Source organism: Salmo salar, chromosome ssa16 (assembly GCF_905237065.1).
Source record: "Salmo salar chromosome ssa16, Ssal_v3.1, whole genome shotgun sequence".
Taxonomy (NCBI): Eukaryota; Metazoa; Chordata; class Actinopteri; order Salmoniformes; family Salmonidae; genus Salmo; species Salmo salar.
The window spans coordinates 15,656,087-15,678,093 of record NC_059457.1 but is presented as its reverse complement, the minus strand read 5'-3'; the positions used below and the strand labels follow the sequence as shown (position 1 = coordinate 15,678,093).

The 22,007-nt window shown below is 43.7% G+C and overlaps 2 protein-coding genes across 8 annotated transcripts in view; one reads left to right on the top strand and one right to left on the bottom strand.

Annotated features, from left to right (window-relative positions):
* thas (Thromboxane-A synthase) overlaps positions 1 to 1,684 on the bottom strand; it is a 90,917-nt gene extending 89,233 nt beyond the window's left edge. Inside the window, 1 exon segment of the mRNA NM_001165312.1 lies at positions 1,636 to 1,684. The gene's annotated coding sequence lies outside the window, so the exon portion shown is untranslated.
* A 1,963-nt stretch (positions 1,685 to 3,647) lies between these two features.
* Positions 3,648 to 22,007, top strand: part of LOC106573173 (homeodomain-interacting protein kinase 2) — a 107,626-nt gene continuing 89,266 nt past the window's right edge. For all 7 annotated transcript variants that reach the window (XM_014147905.2, XM_014147900.2, XM_014147899.2 and 4 more), the window contains exon 1: positions 3,648 to 3,999. In XM_014147905.2, coding sequence (XP_014003380.1) covers positions 3,981 to 3,999 — 19 coding nt within the window. In that variant the 5' untranslated portion in view covers positions 3,648 to 3,980. The remainder of the gene's footprint in view (positions 4,000 to 22,007) is intronic.

Here is a 22,007-nt window from a genome sequence, read left to right as displayed (position 1 = left end):
ATTTCCAAAAGACTACAACATGCCTGTGAAATTAATTATTCAGACTAGACTTCTGTAGGAATTTAGCATCCAGTTAGTGAAATATTTGCTTTAGAAGCATTTCACACATCAACTAAGGTAACCTCAATCAAAAATCCCTTACCCTATTATGGCCTTATCCCTTCTTTATTTTTCTTTCCAAAACACTTGAACGTGCTGTCTCTGACCAACTCACTCGCTATCTCTCTCAGAACGACCTTCTTGACCCTAACCAGTCAGGCTTCAAGACGGGCCACTCAACTGAGACTGCTCTTCTCTGTGTCACTGTGGCTCTCCACACTGCCAAAGCTGACTCACTCAATTCAATTCAAAGGGCTTTTTTTTGGCATTGGAAACAGTTGTTTGCATTGCCAAAGCAAGTGAAATAGATAATAAACAAAAGTAAAATAAACATTCTAAATACATTACACTCACAAAAGTTCCACTGTCTGTTCTCATCCTCCTAGATCTATCTGCTGCCTTCAACACTGTGAACTATCAGATGACACTCAACTACTTTTCTCCTTCCCCCCTTCTGACACCCAGGTGGTAACACGCATCTGCATGCCTGGCAGATATTTCAGCTTGGATGTCGGCCCACCACCTCAAGCTCAACCTCAACAAGACGGAGCTGCTCTTCCTCCCAGGGAGTGCCAAGACCTCTACATCACAGTTGACAACTCCACAGTGTCCCTCCCAGAGTGCAAAGAAATTGAAACCCCACCTCTTCAAAGAGTATGTTAAAATAATGCCACAGCCCCCCCCCCTTTCGTGAACCAACACTCACACTTGACTTTTCCCCTACAGCACTGACTTTGCCGATAGCTACTTTATTAAGGACAAATGTACATACTATGACTGAGATATGTTGTTGTACCACCTAGCTATCTTAAGATGGATGCACTAACTGTAAGTCGCTCTGGATAAGAGCATCTGCTAAATAACTCAAATGTAAATGTAATGACTTATATAATTAAGCATACTATAATTAATTAATACTATCATTATTAAGGAAAAATTCGGAACTTCTGAATAAGGATATACCATTTCTGGGTCATTAAGTTGTACAGATAGCCTCCCATACATTTGTATTCACCATGTTTTACTTTATTGGTGTAATGACACAGGCTAATACAACTGTATTCTAATTTCTAGTACAATTTGAAACAGTATTTTGACAGTTTCCTGTCATATGATTCAACAATTCGTTAATGTATGTTAAAGATTGTCCAAGCCATGTACAGGGACTGATAAATCGTACTATGTAACGTTACCGACCAAGACCGTGTAAAAGAAATGGCTACATTGCATTGAGTTGGTGTCACATTATGTAGCCTAATTCGACTGATATCGTAGAATCTGAGGTCAACAAATATGGTTCTAACTATCAAATAACCCAAGTCAAAATGTGTGATCGATTAATATGGGACATTTGCATTGTAATACGATTGACTGGTGTTTGATAATGCCACAATGTTGCGTTATGTCACTGATGGTTGCACGTGATCACAACTGGTACATTTAGACACATTACGGCGTCCCTCGAAGCTTCAAGTGTTACAGAGAGTGAACAAAATTACACCGGGTTACTGTATCTATTTATGTTTTAGTTCTTACCTCGTTATTACTTGATCGTAGACTATAGTTGTAAGGCCACTTCTGGTTGTTGACACGGAAGAGAAGAATACGTACTGTAGTTCTTTAGAAGGACTACATTTCTGCGTGGACTTTGCTCCCTGGTAGTTGAAGTCTTTTTGCTCAAGCAAAAGCAGCTAATCCGATAAAGATAGGCTACATAAAGGAATTGTGTGAAGTAAAACAATCTGTTATCAAAAAGAAAGGCGTTTCTATCAAAATACTAGGCCTATATACATCAGATTAGCCTATTGCAATGCACTTGTATTGCTCTTCAGATAATATACTATGATATATGCATGTATAACAGAGACAGTTTACAGTCATATATGATACTGTTAGTAGCCTAGTTAACCGTGGCCCTGAACTAGAATAAGCTCTCTTGTCTAGCATTGGGTTATATGCTGTAGGTTTATGACTGACTTTATGGAGAACAGGAGATCAGTTCTTATTGTACTTTTAATTGTTTCAGGATTCCAGATGATGGCTTCAATAGTACGAGATCCTATTAGTATATTAACTCCTAATTCTATGGGTCTGCGTGACTCAGATCAGATTTGATCAGCTGCAGAAGTCGAGAGGACGACGAGGATGTCGAACAAGGTGCGGTGCACGCAAAGTTGGAAGGGCACTGATTTTAGAGTCCAGATTGGTAAATAGGCTATAGGCCTACAATCGCATGATGTTCTTGATGATATTTAACTGGCACCACCAGTATGGTCTCACAAGTAGCATACATAAATAGTAGACTAAAAACATGATTCTGTCCTTTTTCCACAATTTGACTAATATTGCCCAGTTACATCAAACATATTATGTAATGCATTCATCCATTCATTTATCCACCATGTGTTTTGTTTTAAACTCATGCATTCAAAATATCCATAATAGCCTGCTGAACGTATTATTTTAGTGATGGTTCTATACGAATCCTATGTTTCCTATGTTTACATTCTTATAAACAGGGTGCAAATAAATAACACCCCTTTTCTCGTTATGAATCTAAAATGTACCGGGGTGTGACTGGGGAAAATAGTGCAGAGGGTGAATTTTAATGTTGCTAGTAAATGACAGATTACTCACATCTGTGTGAGAGTATGTAATCTGATTCCTGTCTAGTTCACTCTGTGAAAATACAATGTCGTCATGCTGTATGAGTGCTTGATACAGGCACGACGAATGGCCCACAGAATCATTCAACACTATGCAAATGCGCATTTCGAAAACAAGACCCAGCGATACTTTATACTGGGTTATTGCATAATAGTTCATTATGTTACATTTGCGCTTGTTCCTGTTGAGCTTTTGTTAATAAAAGTGGTTAAAATGAGGTTACTACGCACCAGATATTATTTGTGTTAGTTAGGATGTCGTTTTAATATTAGGAGGATGACAATCTGGAGGAGTTAATTACATCTTAATTACAGCTTAATTAATGATTGCAGTTAGCCTGTTGACCAGTGTTTCCCAAACTCGGTCCTGGGGACCCCAAGGGGTGCACGTTTTGTTTTTTGCCCTAGCACTACACAGCTGATTCAATACTCAACTCATCATTAAGCGTTCATTATCGGAATCCGCTGTGTAGTGCTAGGGCAAAAACCAAAACCTTCGTCCCCTGGGGTCCCCAGGACCGAGTTTGGGAAACACTGCTAGACACTTTTTTTTTATGTTGCTTAAATATATTACATGAATCAGACAGGTGAGATGTCTAAAAAGATTTTGCACAGTAGGCAAGGATTCGGTTTTTATTTTTATTGAGAAAATGATAAAACAATAGGCCATAGGCCCGTGTTTTAACAAATGAAAGCTAGGCTACCACATCCACATGCACATAACCCACTATTATTTTAATACATTTTTATATGTAGGCCTTTTCTCCAAATATCAAATCACATTAAACGTTATGAATTAATAGCGACAAAGTTACACTACAATGTAACAGTTAAGACTACGATCGACTCGATAGTCAATTGACTATACTGTACACCAAACTCGCTCCGCTCGCATTGCAACTTTTGCAGGGACTCTACAGACATGTCGTACACTAGCTGAAGTCAGCCTGCAATTTGGCTCAACATTTGAGCCAAAAAACTATTCACAATAGGCAGGGTTTTGTTGTAGAAATAATACACTATATTTTCCCCGTGGACTGAGCACGAATTTGTAACCTTGGATGGGATTTGAGATTTTTCTTCTCACTAATGAACTGAGCTAGTAATGCAGGAGACAGCGACTCTGTCAGTGGCTCAAGATGGCAGATTTTTACTGAGTTCTGAACAGATATCTAGCTTTATTTTTTGCCATGAATAACAGAAGTCCTTGCACCGATGGCCCCTGTATACGAAGGTAAGATATGTTTATATCTGAAGTCTTTTTGTGGTCAACCAGTCTTGTATAAAATAATATTGTGAATAAGAAAGAGGCAAGAGAGATAGCTGCCTTGCACCCTATTGCTTCTTTGTATCGCAAAATGATAGAATGATGCATTTTCTGTTTAGTGTTTAGTTTTGCGCCATATTAGTTTGATAATATGTGTCACTTTATTATAATAGTTATTGCTCTGGTTGCAAAGATGTAGTGAGACATCGATGGTCGAATCATTATGTAGACTACAGTCTGCATCCCTAGCCGTCATAATTATTCTCTTGTGATGTTCCCGTGTGATATCCCACGATTTTAATCAAGTCGGCTACAAATACATTTCGAAATCTTCATTTCAATGCTATTGCATTTGATTCCAAATAATCTTGGTGTTGAAATTACACCATTGCTCTATAGCCTACAGAGGAGAGAGAAAGGGCGAGAAGAAAGAACATCGCAGTTCGCACATAGTCACGCAACCCGAGAGCAAATTTAGCCTAATTTATCTCAATTTAAAACCTACACTTTCCATTTCTGGTTAAATGTTTAGTGCTCCATAACGTTTATTCATTTGTGCAAAGATTTTCAACCAAAAAGCAAAGACATGCTTATGTAGCATACTGCTGTTGCTGCATTACGTCTGTGACTAATCCCATTGAGAGAATTGTACTCAGCATGTTTAGGAGAAATGCTATGCCTTAAAGACATACTAGTAGAGTGCAATTCTATTTTGTTCTGTTACAATGTCTCATATGGTAAAGAGCCTTAATTATTGGAATAAGGCAGACCAGATAGAGACAGGTCTCATGGCTGTGGTACAATTGTAATTTTCTATACAGTAGCTACATGTTGTGATGACTACCAGGGCAAATGCTATTTGGCCATCTACTAATATCCATAATCTTTTCGTATTATAGGCTACTGCACAATACACCTCCATGCTCTTTAGAATTACACTGCAGATTTTTTTTTAACATATATTCCTGTCATTAACCCCAAAAAAGGAACCATTACTTTATTTTTTGGTTAGGGTGTAATGTGAAAATGTATGTTTGTATTATTGCCGTTTGTGTATTTTACTATTAGTCCGTGCTCCCTCTGCTGGTTTAACTTGGAACAGAACCCTTTGTAACAAACCAGTAACTACATATAAAATCACGTTTAGTTTGGATAACATTTGTTTTGTTGAAAATGTGAAAGTTGGTGTAGGCCTAAATTGTGACAAAAACAAATAGTGTAGGCCTAGTAATTGTTAGAAAGCATGTAATTTCAATTTATATCTATATCCGAATCATAGGCTACAGCTGAAACTATAGTTAGAGAGGGACAAATGACTGATTATTTAGTAGGCAATTCGTTTCACTAGATTTGTGAAACGTAGGCTACATGCATGGTCATATCCTTTATGCCAATCCAGCCAGACTGATTAGTTGCAGACTGGCTAGAGAGCTCTGCATGTTAAACTCAACAGCCAAATAGGCTTGCATTAGCATGAAAAGGAGAGTTGAAATGAGACTCCACTGTGCAAGGTAATTAGTTGGAATGGCATTCCCTGGCTTGCCTTTCATCATGGCGAGAAGCTGAGGAATTAATTGTCTACCTTCTCTGTTCTCGCCTGCTATGTGGAGCAGCAGCCAGGAACAGCAGTGGAAATGGCCACATCCACTGGTGGAAAAATGGTGACAGGGACCATCCACGTGCAGAGACCATCATGATGCTGGAATTCTGTGGACATTCAATAACCAAGACTGAAACATCTCCCTCTCGAATCTGTAGCCCTTTCCTGCAGTCACATGACTGTGGCCTCATGGGTGGAATGTTATTCATATTTTTCATAATTAATAAGCATTATTTAAAAAAAAAAAACAGAAAATCCGGTGTTTCTATGTGAAACGTTTTAAAAAATATATATCTCAGTCCTCTGTGATGTAATATTGGGGTGCAAACTGAATCCATTTCACCTCTATACCTGACATGGTACAGGTGTCTTCTTTTTTAACCCCATTTTGTTTCAAAGTAGATTTGTTTAAGACTACCAAGAAACACTCTGTGTGACCCTGATTTAGCCCACTGTAGTAAAATGTTAAAGGTACTGTGCAGTAGGCACTGCCCCCCCCCAAGGTTTTTTCTCAAGATCAATTTAGTACCAACAAACCACTGGTATTTGATTCAGAGGGTAGGTGAGTTAGTGTCTTACGGGACACTGTGGTAGTGATGGTTCGGAGCCAGATGTGCCAGTCTTGCCGTCCTGGCCTGGCCCCTGCCTGTCTCCGCTCTGTTGAGTTTGTATGTTAGTGTAAGCTCTGGCTGCCCAGCGATCTGGCTGCCCAGCGCACTGGCTGCCCAGTCTCATAACCCAAACTGACACGTTGATGAATGTATGGTGGAGGGAGCAGGATCAGCAGCCCCCAGCTGTGGAAAAGCTAATATTCAGACACAGACTCATGTCCCAGTCAGGGAAAGTGGTGGTTGGGGGGGGGGATATAGAGAGGGGGGTCAGTGGGCGCCAGACAGCCTAGAGCAGGGCACCAGCTAGCTTAATTTGTGGCTCTGTCTCGCCTAGTCTCAGGTCAAACGATATCTTAGAGAGCATTCGCAAGGCCGGAGACACTCTCATTGAAAAATGGACAGAGACTAGATCAGAGGCTGCAGCTGAGATGATGATTGTGGTGGTGGTGGTGACAGGGACTGCAGACTAACACTACTGTTCTACATCTACACATGCACTGTGTATAGATAGGTGTTTGAATTCTCTGTCACTCCCAGAGACGTACTAGGAAAAGAGGGAAATGGGGGAGGAGGGAGAGGTTTACAGACCACTCCCTGTCGTCTATGGGGTGAGTGCCCTTCTTGCTCTGTGTCAGTGGGTATATAAAGGCTGAGAGAGGGAAAGGCTGAGGTCTGCCACCTCTCTCACTCTGTTGTTGGTAGCTGGCTGATTGGTATCGTCCTCATAGGGCCGTGACCCCAGTTTTCATTCCAAGGTCACAGGGTTTCAACTTTGATTAGAATTCCAGCAAAACCACAGGAATTTGGGGCCAAGTCACCCCTTACTAAGTTAGAACTGAGCTTCCCGACGATTATGTTTCAATGCGGAGCGGAGAGTTTTGAGAGTTTAGCTAGTGACATAGCTTGGGTAGTCAGCAGATCTGTACCTGGTAGTGACCGTCGCTCTCCCTGTATTGTCGATGCACAGATAGCTCGCTGCGAGAGTTTAAGCCTATCACATCCTTTCACTTTAGCGTGTAGATGTTCCCCCCCCATCCCTTTTGTGCAGTTGCTTATTTGAAGTCTGCTGGTAAATGTTATGAAAATGGACATGCCGCAGAACATTACGAGCATCCCCTTTGCATTATTCAAAGTAGTCTATGTGAAAAGGAAATGAAAATGTAGTGTTCATGCTCAGGTTCTTGGAGGTACTGATTTGTGAAAGCGTGTCATAGAATGAGCTAAGCCAGGGAGAGGGGGTACTAGGAATACGGCGTAATCAATGTGAGTTTGATGAGAGCAGACAGTGAGTGTGTGTTAGCCAGATCTCGGTGGAAGCGGGAGGGATATGGGATCCCTCTGATGTGTCTGTCTGGTGAAATGGTTCACAGGTGTGCTGCTCTGGCGGTTTGGTTTGGTGAGGAACAGATGGGCGCGCGTTGAGTTCTGACCGAGCTGAAATGACAGGTTAGAGGTCAGGCTGAACAAAGCATTCACAGGCCAAACATCAGTGGGACTGTAACGTTACTGTGTCTAGCCTATTTCTACAGCCTCTATTCTGTTCTTTCAACATGTTCTTTAAAAACGTTGGTATGGGGACAGATTGAGAGATCAGAACGAGGAGCAGTTTATTCCGATTATTTCATTAGTCCAAGTGTGGATAATTCCTCGATTCCTCGAAGAACTCGGCACTGGCAACATTCAAGGCTGCAAGGACCACTCCCACTCTCAGTCTGATCTTGGAGGACAGTGTGAGTCTTTGGAGGACTGCTAGTGTGCTCAGTGTTTTTGAGGGGGAGTGAGTTTTTGGCTGGGGATGTGCTGCTCAGTGCTGACAGAAGGCATTTCCGTACAGAGTGTTATGCGTGTGTGAAGGCCTTCTTCCAGCAGGCAGTTCTGTTGTTGCTCTGTGTTTGCTGTCAGTTTGTGTAGAACAGCTGCCTGTGGCTCTGAGTCTGACAAGCAGGTCCTGTGCAGTACACCCAGCCCTATCTGGATGCTGTGCTTTGTGTTGTGCTTAAGGATTGCGGGTCTCCGCTTGCTATTTCTTCCATCTTTAAGGAGACATTGTCCCTGGATAGAGTCAATGGAACAGAATACGAGCTGTTGGGAAGTTGTATTTGTTAAGCTATTCATTGTGTAGTCATTTCTGGTTCGTAAAGGCTAATTTTCATTGTGTCTTCCTCATGTAGTGAGAGAGTCTATTGTCTCTGTCATGGATATGGTATGGGAGAATCTGGCACAGCGCATGCTTTGCTTTTCCCATGACTTCTGCGCAGCGTAACGGCAGAGCTTCGAGGTGGCAATCTTTCTGTGTTTTTTTGTGTTGCCTCCTCAGGCCTGGTTGCCTGGTGATTCCAGCAGCTCTCCTCCATGCCCCCACCGTGCTCCATCCCCACTTCCCCATCCCCAAATACACTTCTGTTTGATTGTGAGATGAGAAGCCATTGGTCAGCTCAGACTCTACCCATGTGACACCAATGGACACCATCTGATGGGAAGATTGGAAGCCCGTTTTTTTTTTGGGGGGGGGCATTTAGGGCCTGTGGGGCCTTCTGTAGCGACAGCTTTTGTGCTCTCGTAATCATGCCTCCCACCCCTCCCTCCCCTATCGTCCCGGCCCACCCCATCCCACCCCACCCCATCCCACCCCGCATACAAGCCTGTTTGGTGGTGGACATTGTCCAGGCCCTTAATCCTATTGTTTTGGATAATATCCCCCCCCATACCCAGTCCATTTGGCATGGCACTCTTTGGAAGAACAACAGACTGCTTCTTTATCACAGACAGGGTATTCTAGCCTTTCATCATGGCATGTGACATTACAGTCATGGAGCCAGGGCCCAATACTGTCCAATGATCCCACTGGGCACAGATGTCAATTCAACATCTATTCCATGTTAGTTCAGTGTCATTTTATTGAAATTATGTGGAAACAATGTTGATTCAACCAGTGTATGCTCAGTAGGATATCTTCAACATTGTGTATAGACTACAGTCTACAGTATCTAAAGGATTGCTATTGCAGGAAGGGTACAGTACAGTTACTGCACAAAGGGAACAGCACATTTTTTAACTGCCCAGTTGCCCACCCTCTTCTTTTTGTTTCAATGGGAGCTTTTCAAAGTGAAAAATGTATGGCCATTTTTAATGAAGGCTTTCATGTTCTCTGTCTTCTTTCCTCAACTTCAGAGCAAGAGCGAGGGAGGACGGAGGGGGGGAGAGGGAGAGAGGGAGAGAGTGAGCATGGTTTAGTGTAGACATGTATGTATGTATGTATGTATGTAGGTAGGTAGGTAGGTAGGTAGGTAGATAGTACCAGTCGACACACCTACTCATTCCAGGGTTTTTCTTTATTTTTTACTATTTTCTACATTGTAGAATAATAGTGAAGACATCAACACTATGAAATAACACAAATGGAATCATGTACTGTAGTAACCAAAAAAGTGTTAAACAAATCTAAATATATTTAATATTTGAGACTCTTCAAAGCAGCCACCCTTTGCCTTGATGACAGCTTTGTACACTCTTGGCATTCTCTCAAGCAGCTTGATGCATTCACCTGGAATGCATTTCAATCAACAACTGTGGCTTGTTAAAAGTTAATTTGTGGATTTCTTTTCCTTCTGAATGCGTTTGAGCCAATCAGTTGTGTTGTGACAAGGTAGGGGTGGTATACAGAAGATAGACCTGTTTGGTAAAAGACAAAGTCCATATTATGGCAAGAACAGCTCAAATAAGCAAAGAGAAACGACAGTTCATCATTACTTTAAGACATGTCAGTCAATCCGGAAAATGTCAAGAACTTTGAAAGTTTCTTCAAGTGCAGTCACAAAAAAACCATCAAGTGCTATGATGAAATTGGCTCTCATGAGGACCGCCACAGGTAAGGAAGACCCAGAGTTACCTCTGTTGCAGAGGATACGTTCATTAGAGTTAAGTGCACATCACATTGCAGCCCAAATGAATGCTTCATAGAGTTCAAGTAACAGATACATCTCAACATCAACTGTTCAGAGGAGATTGCGTGAATCAGGCCTTCATGGTCGAATTGCTGAAAGACACCACTACTAAAGGACACCAATAAGAAGAAGAGACTTGCTTGGTCCAAGAAACATGAGCAATGGACATTAGACCGGTGGAAATCTGTCCTTTGATGTGATGAGTCCAGATTTGAGATTTTTGGTACCAACCGCCGTGTCTTTGTGAGATGCAGAATAGGTGAACGGATGATCTCCGCATGTGTGGCTCCCACGTGAAGCATGGAGGAGGAGGTGTGACAGTGTGGGGGTGTTTTGCTGGTGACACTAACATTGATTTATTTAGAATTCAAGGCACACTTAACCAGCATGGCTACCATAGCATTCTGCAGCGATACGCCATCCCATCTGGTTTGCGCTTAGTGGAACATTTGTTTTTCAACAGGAAAATGACCCAAAACATACCTCCAAGCTGTGTAAGGGCTATTTGACCAAGAAGGAGAGTGATGGAGTGCTGCATCAGATGACATGGCTTCCACAATCACCCAACCTCAACCCAATTGAGATTGTTTGGGATGAGTTGGACCGCAGAGTGAAGGAAAAGCAGCCAACAAGTGCTCAGCATATGTGGGAACTCCTTCAAGACTGTTGGAAAAGCATTCCTCATGAAGCTGGTTGAGAGAATGCCAAGAGTGTGCAAAGCTGTCATCAAGGCAAAGGGTGGCTATTTGAAGAATCTCAAATGTTTAACACTTTTTTGGTTTCTACATGATTCCATATGTGTTATTTCATAGTTTTGATGTCTTCACTATTATTCTACAATGTAGAAAACAGTAAAAATAAAGAAAAACCCTTGAATGAGAAGGTGTAGAGAGAGAGAGAGAGAAATGAGAGAAAGAGAGAGAAAGACAGAGCGAAGCATTGTGCACTAGATGAAGTAAAGAATAGAAAAGCACTGGGCAGAGTTGCAGCAGAGTTGGCCTTACCAACACAACAGAGAGAGAGAGCCCACCATGTAGGTTGACGGCGCGAGAGAGTATGGGCCGTTCTTGGTCAGGGAAGGGAAGCGGAGCGTCGTCCGGCTGGCTGGCTAGCGGAGGGCTGGCAGCCCCTTCACAGATGGCTGCAGGTACAGCGACACACTTGGCTGATAACCAAAGCACTTCAAACGGCCAGATGTGCTGTCTGCGGCTGCCCCAGGGGGGGAGAGAAGGGACAAACACAGCTCACAGTACAGAGAGAGACTGGGCCAATCAAGGGAATCAACAGGAATGGAAATGACCATCACACATCTTTATGTTCTGCTTGCCTTCTTTCCTCTCTGTCTGTCTTTCCTTTATCTTTCACCCTTTCTCCTTTTATTTCTCTTCTCTTCTTTTTCAGCTCTTTCGTTTCTGCTGGATCACTGACTAATCACCTAGTTGGTGTTGCTCAGTCGCTGACGTGTGTGTGTGGTCAACATTACCCTCAAAGACTCAGATATTACTGGCTTTGATGGTGTGATGGATGGTAGAGGGAACGCTGACACCAGATCACTGATTCCACTGGCCTCTGGGTCCTCCGTTCGTGCTGACGGAAAAATACAAAGCTAAAGAAAAGAATGTTCCTCAGGCCACAGTTCAGATACTTTCCCATATCTTACTTCATCCCATGATTATCTCTTTAGTGCATTTTGAAACTATAATGGCCTCATGCTTTCATCACTGTCATAGCTGCCCGAAATAGAAAATAATGTAACTTTATGTTAAAAGAAAAATGAGATTCTTCCTTTTTTTTCTTTTACTTTTCACTCATCTTAATATATATTTCTTTGATAGCCAGTTGGTTATTATTATTTCAAGGCCTCATTCATGACTACATAGACCAAGCTTTCAGTCCTTTAAAACGACTCCTCACTTCAAAGCCTGAGGCACATGGGTAAAAACAGCTCTGCCTGACTGCTCTTAGAACTGACCCTTTTTTTCCGGAGCGAGTTAGAGAGAAAGGGGGAAAGGAAGGAGAGACCCGAGGGGGGGTGGAGAGAACAACGGGGCTCCGTGGTGCTCTCAGAGGTAGTGGGGGGGTGCAGGGTATGAGGAGGGGAGTGCAGAAGGGTTGCAGGGGAGCACCCGTCTCCTCTAACCTGTCTCCTCACATTGAGCATTAATGGCACACACACACACACGCAAACACACATGCAGGCACCCCTCGTCCTCCATGATGGGCCGTGGCAGCTGTGCGCTCATGCAGGGGCTAGCGAAAGCTCTGGCTTTTCAGAGAATGCGCCTCAGAAAAAGGACAAGACCTGACCTTTAGATATATGAAAGCTTGTCCTCCATCTCCGGCGCTGCAGGACTGTTGTTTTTGCCTCGTTAACTTCCTGAAATAGACAGAGTCGGGGGGGTTGAGGCCTGGCCTCCGCCCTAGTAGCTGATATGGTGCTTATTGGCTTGCAGACAGTGTGGTCACTAACAGTGATGCTTGGCTATTTACATAGCGGGTTTGGATGTTATGTGTATTTGCAGATCTGGTTTCAAATGCTATTTGAAATCATTTCAAATACTTTAGCTGGGCTTGATTGAGCTTGCCTGGAGCGATGGAAGTTACAGAATAGTGTAAACTCGCCCACCGAGCACTCCAGGCAGGCTAAAGCAAACCCTCAAAGTATTTGAAAGATTTTACATTTGTACCCAGGTCTGGTTATTTGTGAGCATACCTAAATATCCTTGAAGTCCTTATGTTGCCTAGGCTGTGAACCAGACTGTGTGGAGAGCTGAGCTGGCTGCTTGGCTGCTTTCCCTCATTACCTCAGCAGTTATGTCACCAGACAGTCTCTGCCATGTTTAGTGCACATTGAGTTGAAAACTCTCTACCCTCCACAAATGTTATGTGTAATTCACGTGAGTTGGTGTGTGGCCGTTCCTGTCGGCTTGATATGGGTCCGTTGCTGTGGCCTCTCCTGGATTCTGTGAAGAGAGTGGGAGGGTCTTCCAAAGAGGAAGCTACTCCCCTGTTCAGAGAAGCACCAGTTAGTTGATTGGAACAGGAACCAAGCTGCTAAATGACTCTGCACCATGGCCCTTTCCTGGACTTCAGCTCAGTTTCAACCCCCTCCCCTGAAATATCATGCCCCTCGTCGCCTGGGGAAGCTTCCGTGCCATGATCTTCCCCATCCCTAAGTTATATGTGACAACAGAAAGGAATAGGAGGTGGAGGGAGACAAGGAATAAGGAAGGGAAAGGCTAACCACACGTGGGTATTGATTGTTTGCTCTGGCGTGTGAGGGATAAAGAGCTTCAAGAACGGGGGCTGTTGTCCCCTCCACGACTGGCCATCTCAGAGCAGAGCAGGGAGTGGGAGTAGCACTAGTCTCTTATCATTATCCGACACATTGACTCAATGGCGTCCCTACAACACAGTCTGTCTGTCAGTCCAATCTGCACTCCAGCAGACAAGACCAGGCTAATAGCCAGCCCACTTCCCCGAAAATGCTGCTGCTCAAAATCCAACATGTTTTGAAAACACCTTGCCTGCCTCTCTGCTGATTGGTCTCTGGGTGACTCATCGGGTATGACTGGTTCTTCTGTGGTCGGGGTTCACCGCCCGACGAGGCAGAGACACAGGGGCGGGCTATGGGTGTCTGTCACTCAAAATACCTGCTGGGCTTTGTGGGCACACGCACACATACACACACACATATTTGGTTCGTTCCTGGCAGAGTGTTGAGACCAGGCTGGGCTGGGCTGTACAGTTTCTCCAATGGGTGGGAGTTGTACTGGAGTACAGGCGTAGCTCCATCAGTATGTTGGAGATTAGTGTAGAGCTGTTGACCCCTGGGTTCCTCCTTGGCCCCTGGCGCCTGTGTTAAAGCACACCCATACCCCAGGAAACGCTCCTCCAGAGTGGACTGGACTGGACTGGTTGGTGCTTCTTAATGTCTCTGAAACTACAACCTATTGACAGATAGTGCTATTCCAACAGGATATGTCTCAAGTCTTTCTCTCTCTCTCTCTCTCTCTCTCTCTCACTGTCTCTCTCTTTCACTCTCTCTCTCTCTCTCTTTCTCTCTCTCTCTCTCTTTCACTCTCTCTCTCTCTCTTTCTCTCTCTCTCTCTCTCTCTCTCTCTCTCTCTTTCACTCTCTCTCTCTCTTTCTCTTTCACTCTCTTTCACTCTCTCTCTCTTTCTCTCTCTTTCACTCTCTCTTTCACTCTCTCTCTCTCTCCCTCACTCGCTCTCTCTTTTCTCTCTTTTCTCTCTCTCTCTCTCTCTCTCTCTCTCTCTCTCCCTCTCTCTCTCTCTCTCTCCCTGCCATCTTCAGCACAGTATGATGGAGGGCATGGACGATTTAAAGCCTTGCTCTGCAGGAACAAGTGCAAAGCCATTAAAAGACTTTCCCAATGATAATCATATTAGGGTAATACAAATGTGCCCCTTCGCAAATGCTATTACTATCTGTCTGCAACCCAGTTCATTTACAAACCCAGTTGATTTTCATGTATTTTCTCTTTGATTGTTTATCGCCTTATTCCCTCTGCTTGGTGGCTTTATCTTGTTCTACTTGTCTTGTTGATTGTTTGGTCTGGGTCGATAATTACATTTCATTGGAAAATGTGAGACTGAGCCACAATCTGATTATGGTCTATGACAGTTAATGGTCTCTTCAGAAATCTTTACATGCCACAGGGCCGTTATTGGTCGATCTTTAGATTGAATTATGGTGGTTGATATGTTGTTTGTGTGTGTGTGTGTGTGTGTGTGTGTGTGTGTGTGTGTGTGTCCTCAGTGTGTCTGTCTCTGGGGTTTTGTAACCTGGCGCAGCAGCCTTTGATCAGCTCTTGCAGCACTGCAAGAACTGCAAACATGCCACCTCAACATGCGCACACACACACACACACGATTATATCACATATGGTTAGACTGCCTTGGGGACTGAACGTTTAGGCCTATTTATCTATAGATGCAAACAATGACCTGCTGTCCTGCTGCTCGTTAGGAGTGAGAGGGAGAGAACATGTAGTGTAGAGAGGCCTGTCGGGTCGCTACTGTACATGGGTGATAAGCAGAGAGAAGAAAGGCAGGCTGCTTATCAGGTGTGTGTCCCTGCATGGCCTCACTGTGTTTGCCTGGTGACCTGAAGCAGTAGTCAAAAGAGAGTTGTTTTGAGAGAGGGACGGTGGGGTTAAATGCCCAGCGTAGCAGCAATGTTACGCTTTCTCTTTTCTCTTTTCTCTTTCCATCTCTCTGTTTCTGTCTCTCACTCACTCTTGCTCTGTCTCTATCTTTCTGTTTCTCTCTCACTCTCTCTTACTCTTTGTTCTGTCTTGCCCTGGTTCTCTGCCTGCCTGCCTGTCTCTCTCTCTTTTTCCCTCTCTCTCTCTCGCTCTCTCTGTAGAGAGGAAGTTGGGTGCTGTGCTTTGTACAATTGCCCTGCTCGTGATTTTTCATTAATAAGAAAGACTGCTCAAATAGAGCTCATGCTGCCATCACCCTGTACCCCTCTCCTCTCTCCTCTCTCTCCTCCCTCCCTCTCCCAAGGCTAGGGTTGCAAAATTCTGGGAACTTTCAATAATCTATTGAAATGTGCCTAATAATTAAACAGGCAGAGGTTAGGCTGTGGCAGAATGAAACCATGCCAAAGGTGCCTCATAGAGGTGGCTTTTTATAACGTCTGCACTTTACATGTGAATAACAAGCTGTAATCTATTATATAGCCACTGCTGAGCGGCTGCTTTGTTTTTAGCTTAGATGCGTGTTCATGGCCACCACCTAGGTAGTAGACTATTTGTTATTCATTATAAAGAAGATTTGGAATGCATTGGCTACACGTGACCTTATGGATTTGTGTTGTAGTGTGTGTGTATGGTAGCTAGTCTGCCGGTAGCTAGTCTGCCGGTAGCTAGTCCGCCAGCAGTAGTTACCTGTAGGTTGAACAGGAACTGTACTGTGGCTGTGGTCTGCTGAATAGCTGTCCCTGACTGCCTCTCTGAGGAATTATTCTATAAATAAGCTGAGATGGGAGCTATAAAAGTGGACCGGGTATAGTCAATAGGGGCTGGGAGTGGTGTGTGTTTATGTGAGACAGTGGGGGGGGGGCAGGCCCTAGCACCCCCTCTAAGGACTGTTCCAGGCAGACAGACTCACAAGGCCAGGCTGAATGACATGGCGTATTGCCTCGCTCCAAACAGACAATATGTTCCTCTTCACCGCTGCATTCATTTTCACCTCCAGTCCCCTGAGAGGCTGGCTTGCTCAGTGCTGCTTATGGCACAGGAGAGTCTCTGCTATGGGACCTGAAGGACGGGTGTGGACAGACGGACAGATAAGAGAGTCAGACACCCGCCACGGTGTCTCTCTCTCCTGGAAGGGGGGTGGATAGCGATGACCCTGATGCTGAGTGGAGTGGACAGCAGAGAAGGGTAGGAGTTGGAGGGGTTCTGCTCCCTCTCTTCTCTCACGCCACTGTTCCCATCAGAGCCGAGGGGAGCTAATGCTTTGTCTCGACGGACAGAGGTCAAGTCATTAACCAGTGATCTGCCCCCCATGCTCTCTGATGAGTCCTACAGATGCCTTAATGTCCTGGATCATCCCTAGGAGACAGACAACCCTCAGATGGGCCTCTGGTGATCTCTTGCAGACTGCACCTGGACTCCTTGTTCAGTGTCCACCTTGTCCATTCTGCTGAAGGGGATGGTTCAGGACCGTGGACTGCTACATTCACAGAGGGTTAGCTCTGAGAAGGGTCCCACTGTGACAGAGGAAGGGTTGTGTATTTGATTCCTCCTCTCTCCTCTAGAGAAGAGTGCTACACGGCACGTTGTCATGCATACCACTATACAGGCCTTTATTAAAACGGCCAAGCACACAGGACCTAGTCAGTCAGTAACCAGACCAAGAGGGCCTCCAGCCTTTCTTTTCCCCTCCTTCCATCCCTCCCTCCCTCCCTCAGCCTCCCGCGCACACTCTTTGAAAAAAAAAGTTATATATATTTTTTCATTTTACCTTTATTTAACTAGGCAAGTCAGAACAAATTCTTATTTTCAATGACAGCCTAGGAACAGTGGGTTAATTGCTTTGTTCAGGTGCAGAACAACAGATTTTTATCTTGTCAGCTCAGGGATATGAACTTGCAACCTTTCAGTTACTATTCCAACGCTCTAACCACACTAGGCTACCTGCCTAAATGTTTTTTTTGGGCTGCCCCATAGGAGAACCCTTTGAAGAACCCTTTCTGGTTCCATGTAGAACCCTTTCGGTTCAATAATAAACTATGTTGGTTCCATGTAGAACCCCTGCCGAAGAACCCCTTTGGAAGCCTTTTTTCTAAGAGTGCAGAATAGACTTGATCCTCCCAAAAAGCAGATGAACATTTGAAAGAGGACATAATCCCCCCTGAAGACATTGAACATTACCGTTTCAGCGTACTGCCTCTGAACACGGGGAAATACCACTGTGGTATGCTGCTTAATTGCAGTGCACTAAACACACCATGCTCTTTAAGGTATTTTAAACGGAGAGGCTACTCAAGGCATTCCAACATTGTAAATGTCAAACAATGGGCCCTTTACTGTTTTGTGTTTGGCACAGAGTTCAGAAATTCAAATAAATGAGGGCATTTGGAAGCTTTGTAGATTACAATGTTGGTTTAAATATAAAAAAGCCAACAATTAACAACAACAAAAAGGGAGGTGGTTGTTACATGTTCAGGGTTCAGATTCGAAACAGTTTTGAACTTAAGTGGCGATTCAATGCGGTGATTAATGCGTTCTGACATTCCAGTGAGGTACTATTGTGCACATTGTTGCCTATGCATGTTGTTCAGAGATAACGTTCCAGCCGTTTGACCCCATACTGTTTGTTCATTTAAATACTTATCTGTCTGTTAGTCAGTTACTCTTTATTCAACCCTTCAGTTGTGTTAACTGTAACTTTGCCAGCTCCCAGAGTTGCCCTAGTGAATCATGGATACGTTAAAGCCCCATGTTTCGTAAGTATTTCCTCAGAATATATTTCAGTTCAGATTCCCAAGTATTTCCTCAGAATATATTTCAGTTCAGTTTCCCAAGAATTTCCTCAGAATATACATATTTCAGTTCAGATTCCCAAGAATTTCCTCAGAATATATTTCAGTTCAGTTTCCCAAGTATTTCCTCAGAATATACATATTTCAGTTCAGATTCCCAAGTATTTCCTCAGAATATATTTCAGTGCAGTTTCCCAAGTTAGGCAAGTGGGGGCAACTGTCCTGGCTGGCGCCTACATTTCCCCATGTGGCTCAAGTTTGGATACCTATAACAGAACAGTAACCAACAGGAGTCAATGACTAATAAATAACGTCAGTTTGAGGAGAATTTCAGATGGCGATGGCGCTGCTATGGAAAGAGCAGTTACAATTTGAGCCTAAAGCCATAATCCCAAAGCTGCCTGGCCAATGCAGTTAGTGTTGGTCATCCCTAATCATAGTGCTATAATCCTGGAATGTTCCATCACCATCAGAACAGTAGGCCAATGCTCTATAGCATGTTATTATCCTCCCATAGGCTCTCAGTCAGTCCCACGCAGCAGCAGCAGCACCGCTGACGGTGACTAGTGACTACGGTGCCCAAATTATTTTGAGCAGCAAAGTGCCCAGCTAAGGAATCGGTGGGTAATCCAAGTGACATCTGGCCCTGGTGGCTTATGTGATTAGCTGAGTGCCTTGCTCCTAATAGCCCAGCGGATAGTCTTCATTACTCCATTACTCCATCCATCCACACGTTGTTACAAAGCGGCCTGGTGGGTCTAAATCCTACAGCGGCTGTCCACACAGACCAGTCCGGGGTGGGGGACAGAGAGGGGTGTCTAAGGCTATAGGGGAACCCTTATGCAAGACGAGTAGTTTGATTCAACTTGAGGCTAGCAAATAGCCCTGAGCAATATGCTTAAAGGGATAGTGTGGGGTTTCGTCAATGAAGCCCTTTAACTGTTTCTCCAGAGTCAGATGAACTCGTGGGTACCATCTTTATGTATCTGCATCCAGTATGTAGGAAGTTAGAGGTAGTTTCACGAGCCAATGCTAACTAACTTCGCACAAAGAATGGAAGTCTTCGGGTACAGCTAGCGTGCCAAGGGCAAGGGCCTCATTGCCAAAATCCCGAACTATTCCTTTAATCAACTAGCCTACAGGCGTCGGCTTCAGTGTGCAGCATTAAGGTTAAGACCAGATGACCGTTAGGATGACCAGTGTCCCTGGCTATATCGGGTCAGACGGACATTTGTTAGGAGGGAAGGGAGGAGGAAGAGGAGGGAGGAAAGGAGATGGAGGAGGATGAAGAAGAGGAGGAGAGGAGATTTGCAGTGTATTAGTAATCTATCAGAACTCAAACATCGAATAACGACAGAGTGACTAAGCACGTATCCTCCCTCCGCTCCCTGTCCCCAACACACTCCTGAATCATCATTTCGGGAATGTTTCGGGAACTCCACCGAAACGTTGGGGAAATGTCCTACTCATTAGCTCCTGGACCTCTGCACAGCCTCTTCTCTTCAGAGTCACTGTGTGTTTAGTGATCTATAAGGAGACAGGAAAGCAGGATTGGTTTTAGCATTAGGCTAGGGCTATGTCTGGTACTGTATATACTGTACTAACTGTGTGCATACGTGGGTGTGTTTTAGGATTTTGAGTATGTGTGTTTGTGGATTTTCTTTATGTTTACAAATGGCAATGTGAGTGTGAGTGAAGATGTACACAATGGTAGCTCTTAAATGTGTTAGTACACTAATTCGGGGTACACGGGAGACTGTTAATATAGCAGTACCGAGGCCTGCATTTAAGCAAGCTTGTGCTGCAATAATAATTTCAGTGCTACAAACATCATTGCTAAAAACCCTGTTTGAGCTGGTTATTTTTGTGCCGTTTTTTGCTTCTGAGGCAGCCGATTCCCATGAGCTCAGTGCCTCGCAGTTTACCGGTTTTGATTTGTTGTCTTCAGGATCTGAGGTTAAGATGGAGTTCAAATGCTTCTCTGTTGTTTCAAAAGTAGATGAAGGTTTTTCTCTCTCCCTCTCTTTCTCTGTACCAACAGATGCAGGGTCTGGGTTGTCATTTTGCTTTTTGCGGAGGAAATTTCTATCATTCCTTGAAACATTTTGGTGCACATTTCTGTATTCCTCTGATGATTCTCTGAGCTCCCTATGAATGAGTATTCGCAAGAGCTCTGTTTACATTAGTCCAGATGGGACCAGAAGAGAAATGATATTTCCTCTGAATATATATCATATCTCTATAGTCATCATTCATACACAAAGTTCCTGTTTAAACCTCATATTTATCCTATAATGAAACACGTCCCAATACTGGATTTAAGTGATAATGCCCTCGAAGCCTGTGTTTGGAGGATATATTGGCATGGGTGTTGCCAATATATCCTACAAACACGGGCTTTGAGGTCATTATCACTTTTATACAACGGGTTACCAACATATTCAAATAATGATTGACACATTATCATTAAAAACGTTATTTTGATTAATTTATTCATACTATTTCATTCGTACTATTTCATCTGACCCAAGCCTGCTGGTCGTTCGTTCTATTGGTTCGGTTGCCAGAGATGCGACTCAGTCATTCAGTCTTTTTGTTCTGCATCTATGGACGCAACCCAGTCGTTCGTTCTAAATGTTCCATTGTCATACTGCCTGGCAACGTTCTTATCCCTTGCTTGCTAGCTAGCCAACTACGGCTAACTCACAGTCACGTCAAACAGTGCAGAAAGAGTAACAACAGTAGCTGCATCTGTTTAAGCTGTTTTCTAGTGACATTTATTTGGATACATCCATAACATTGAACTAATGAGGCATGATTTCGCCTGACATAGAACATGTGCTCTCTGGTCAGGACACTGTTGTACAGAGGAGCTAGCCAACAACACAGCTAACACAAGAACTTCAAACTGAAGTTGGAAAGACTGCAAACTAGCTGCACTTCGTTTCGTTTGACCTTTTTTCAATTGACATTTCTTTGTATATATCCATAAAAATTACGCCAGCTGATTCATGATTTCAACTGGCTGAGAAACGCTGCCTCTCTCTCTCGTCCCGACTCCCGACTAGAGGTCGACTGATTATGATTTTTCAATGCCGATACCGCTACCGATTATTGGAGGACCAAAAAAAGCCGATACCAATTATTCGGCCGATTTATTTATTTATTTGTAATCATGACAATTACAACAATACTGAATGAACACTTATTTTAACTTAATATAATACATCAATAAAATCAATTTAGCCTCAAATGAATAATGAAACATGTTCAATTTGGTTTAAATAATGCAGAAACAATATGTGCCATGTAAGAAAGCTAACGTTTAAGTGCCTTGCTCAGACCATGAGAACATAAGAAAGCTGGTGGTTCCTTTTAACATGAGTCTTCAATATTCCCAGGTAAGAAGTTTTAGGTTGTAGTTATTATAGGAATTATAGGACTATTTCTCTCTATACGATTTGTATTTCATATACCTTTGACTATTGGATGTTCTTATAGGCACTTTAGTATTGCCAGTGTAACAGTATAGCTTCCGTCCCTCTCCTCGCTCCTATCTGGGCTCGAACCAGGAACACATCGACAACAGCCACCCTCGAAGCAGCGTTACCCATGCAGAGCAAGGGGAACAACTACTCCAAGTCTCAGAGCGAGTGACGTTTGAAACGCTATTAGCGCGCACACGCTAACTAGCTAGCCATTTCACATCGGTTACACCAGCCTAATCTTGGGAGTTGATAGGCTTGAAGTCATAAACAGTGCAATGCTTGAAGCATTGCGAAGAGCTGCTGGCAAAACGCA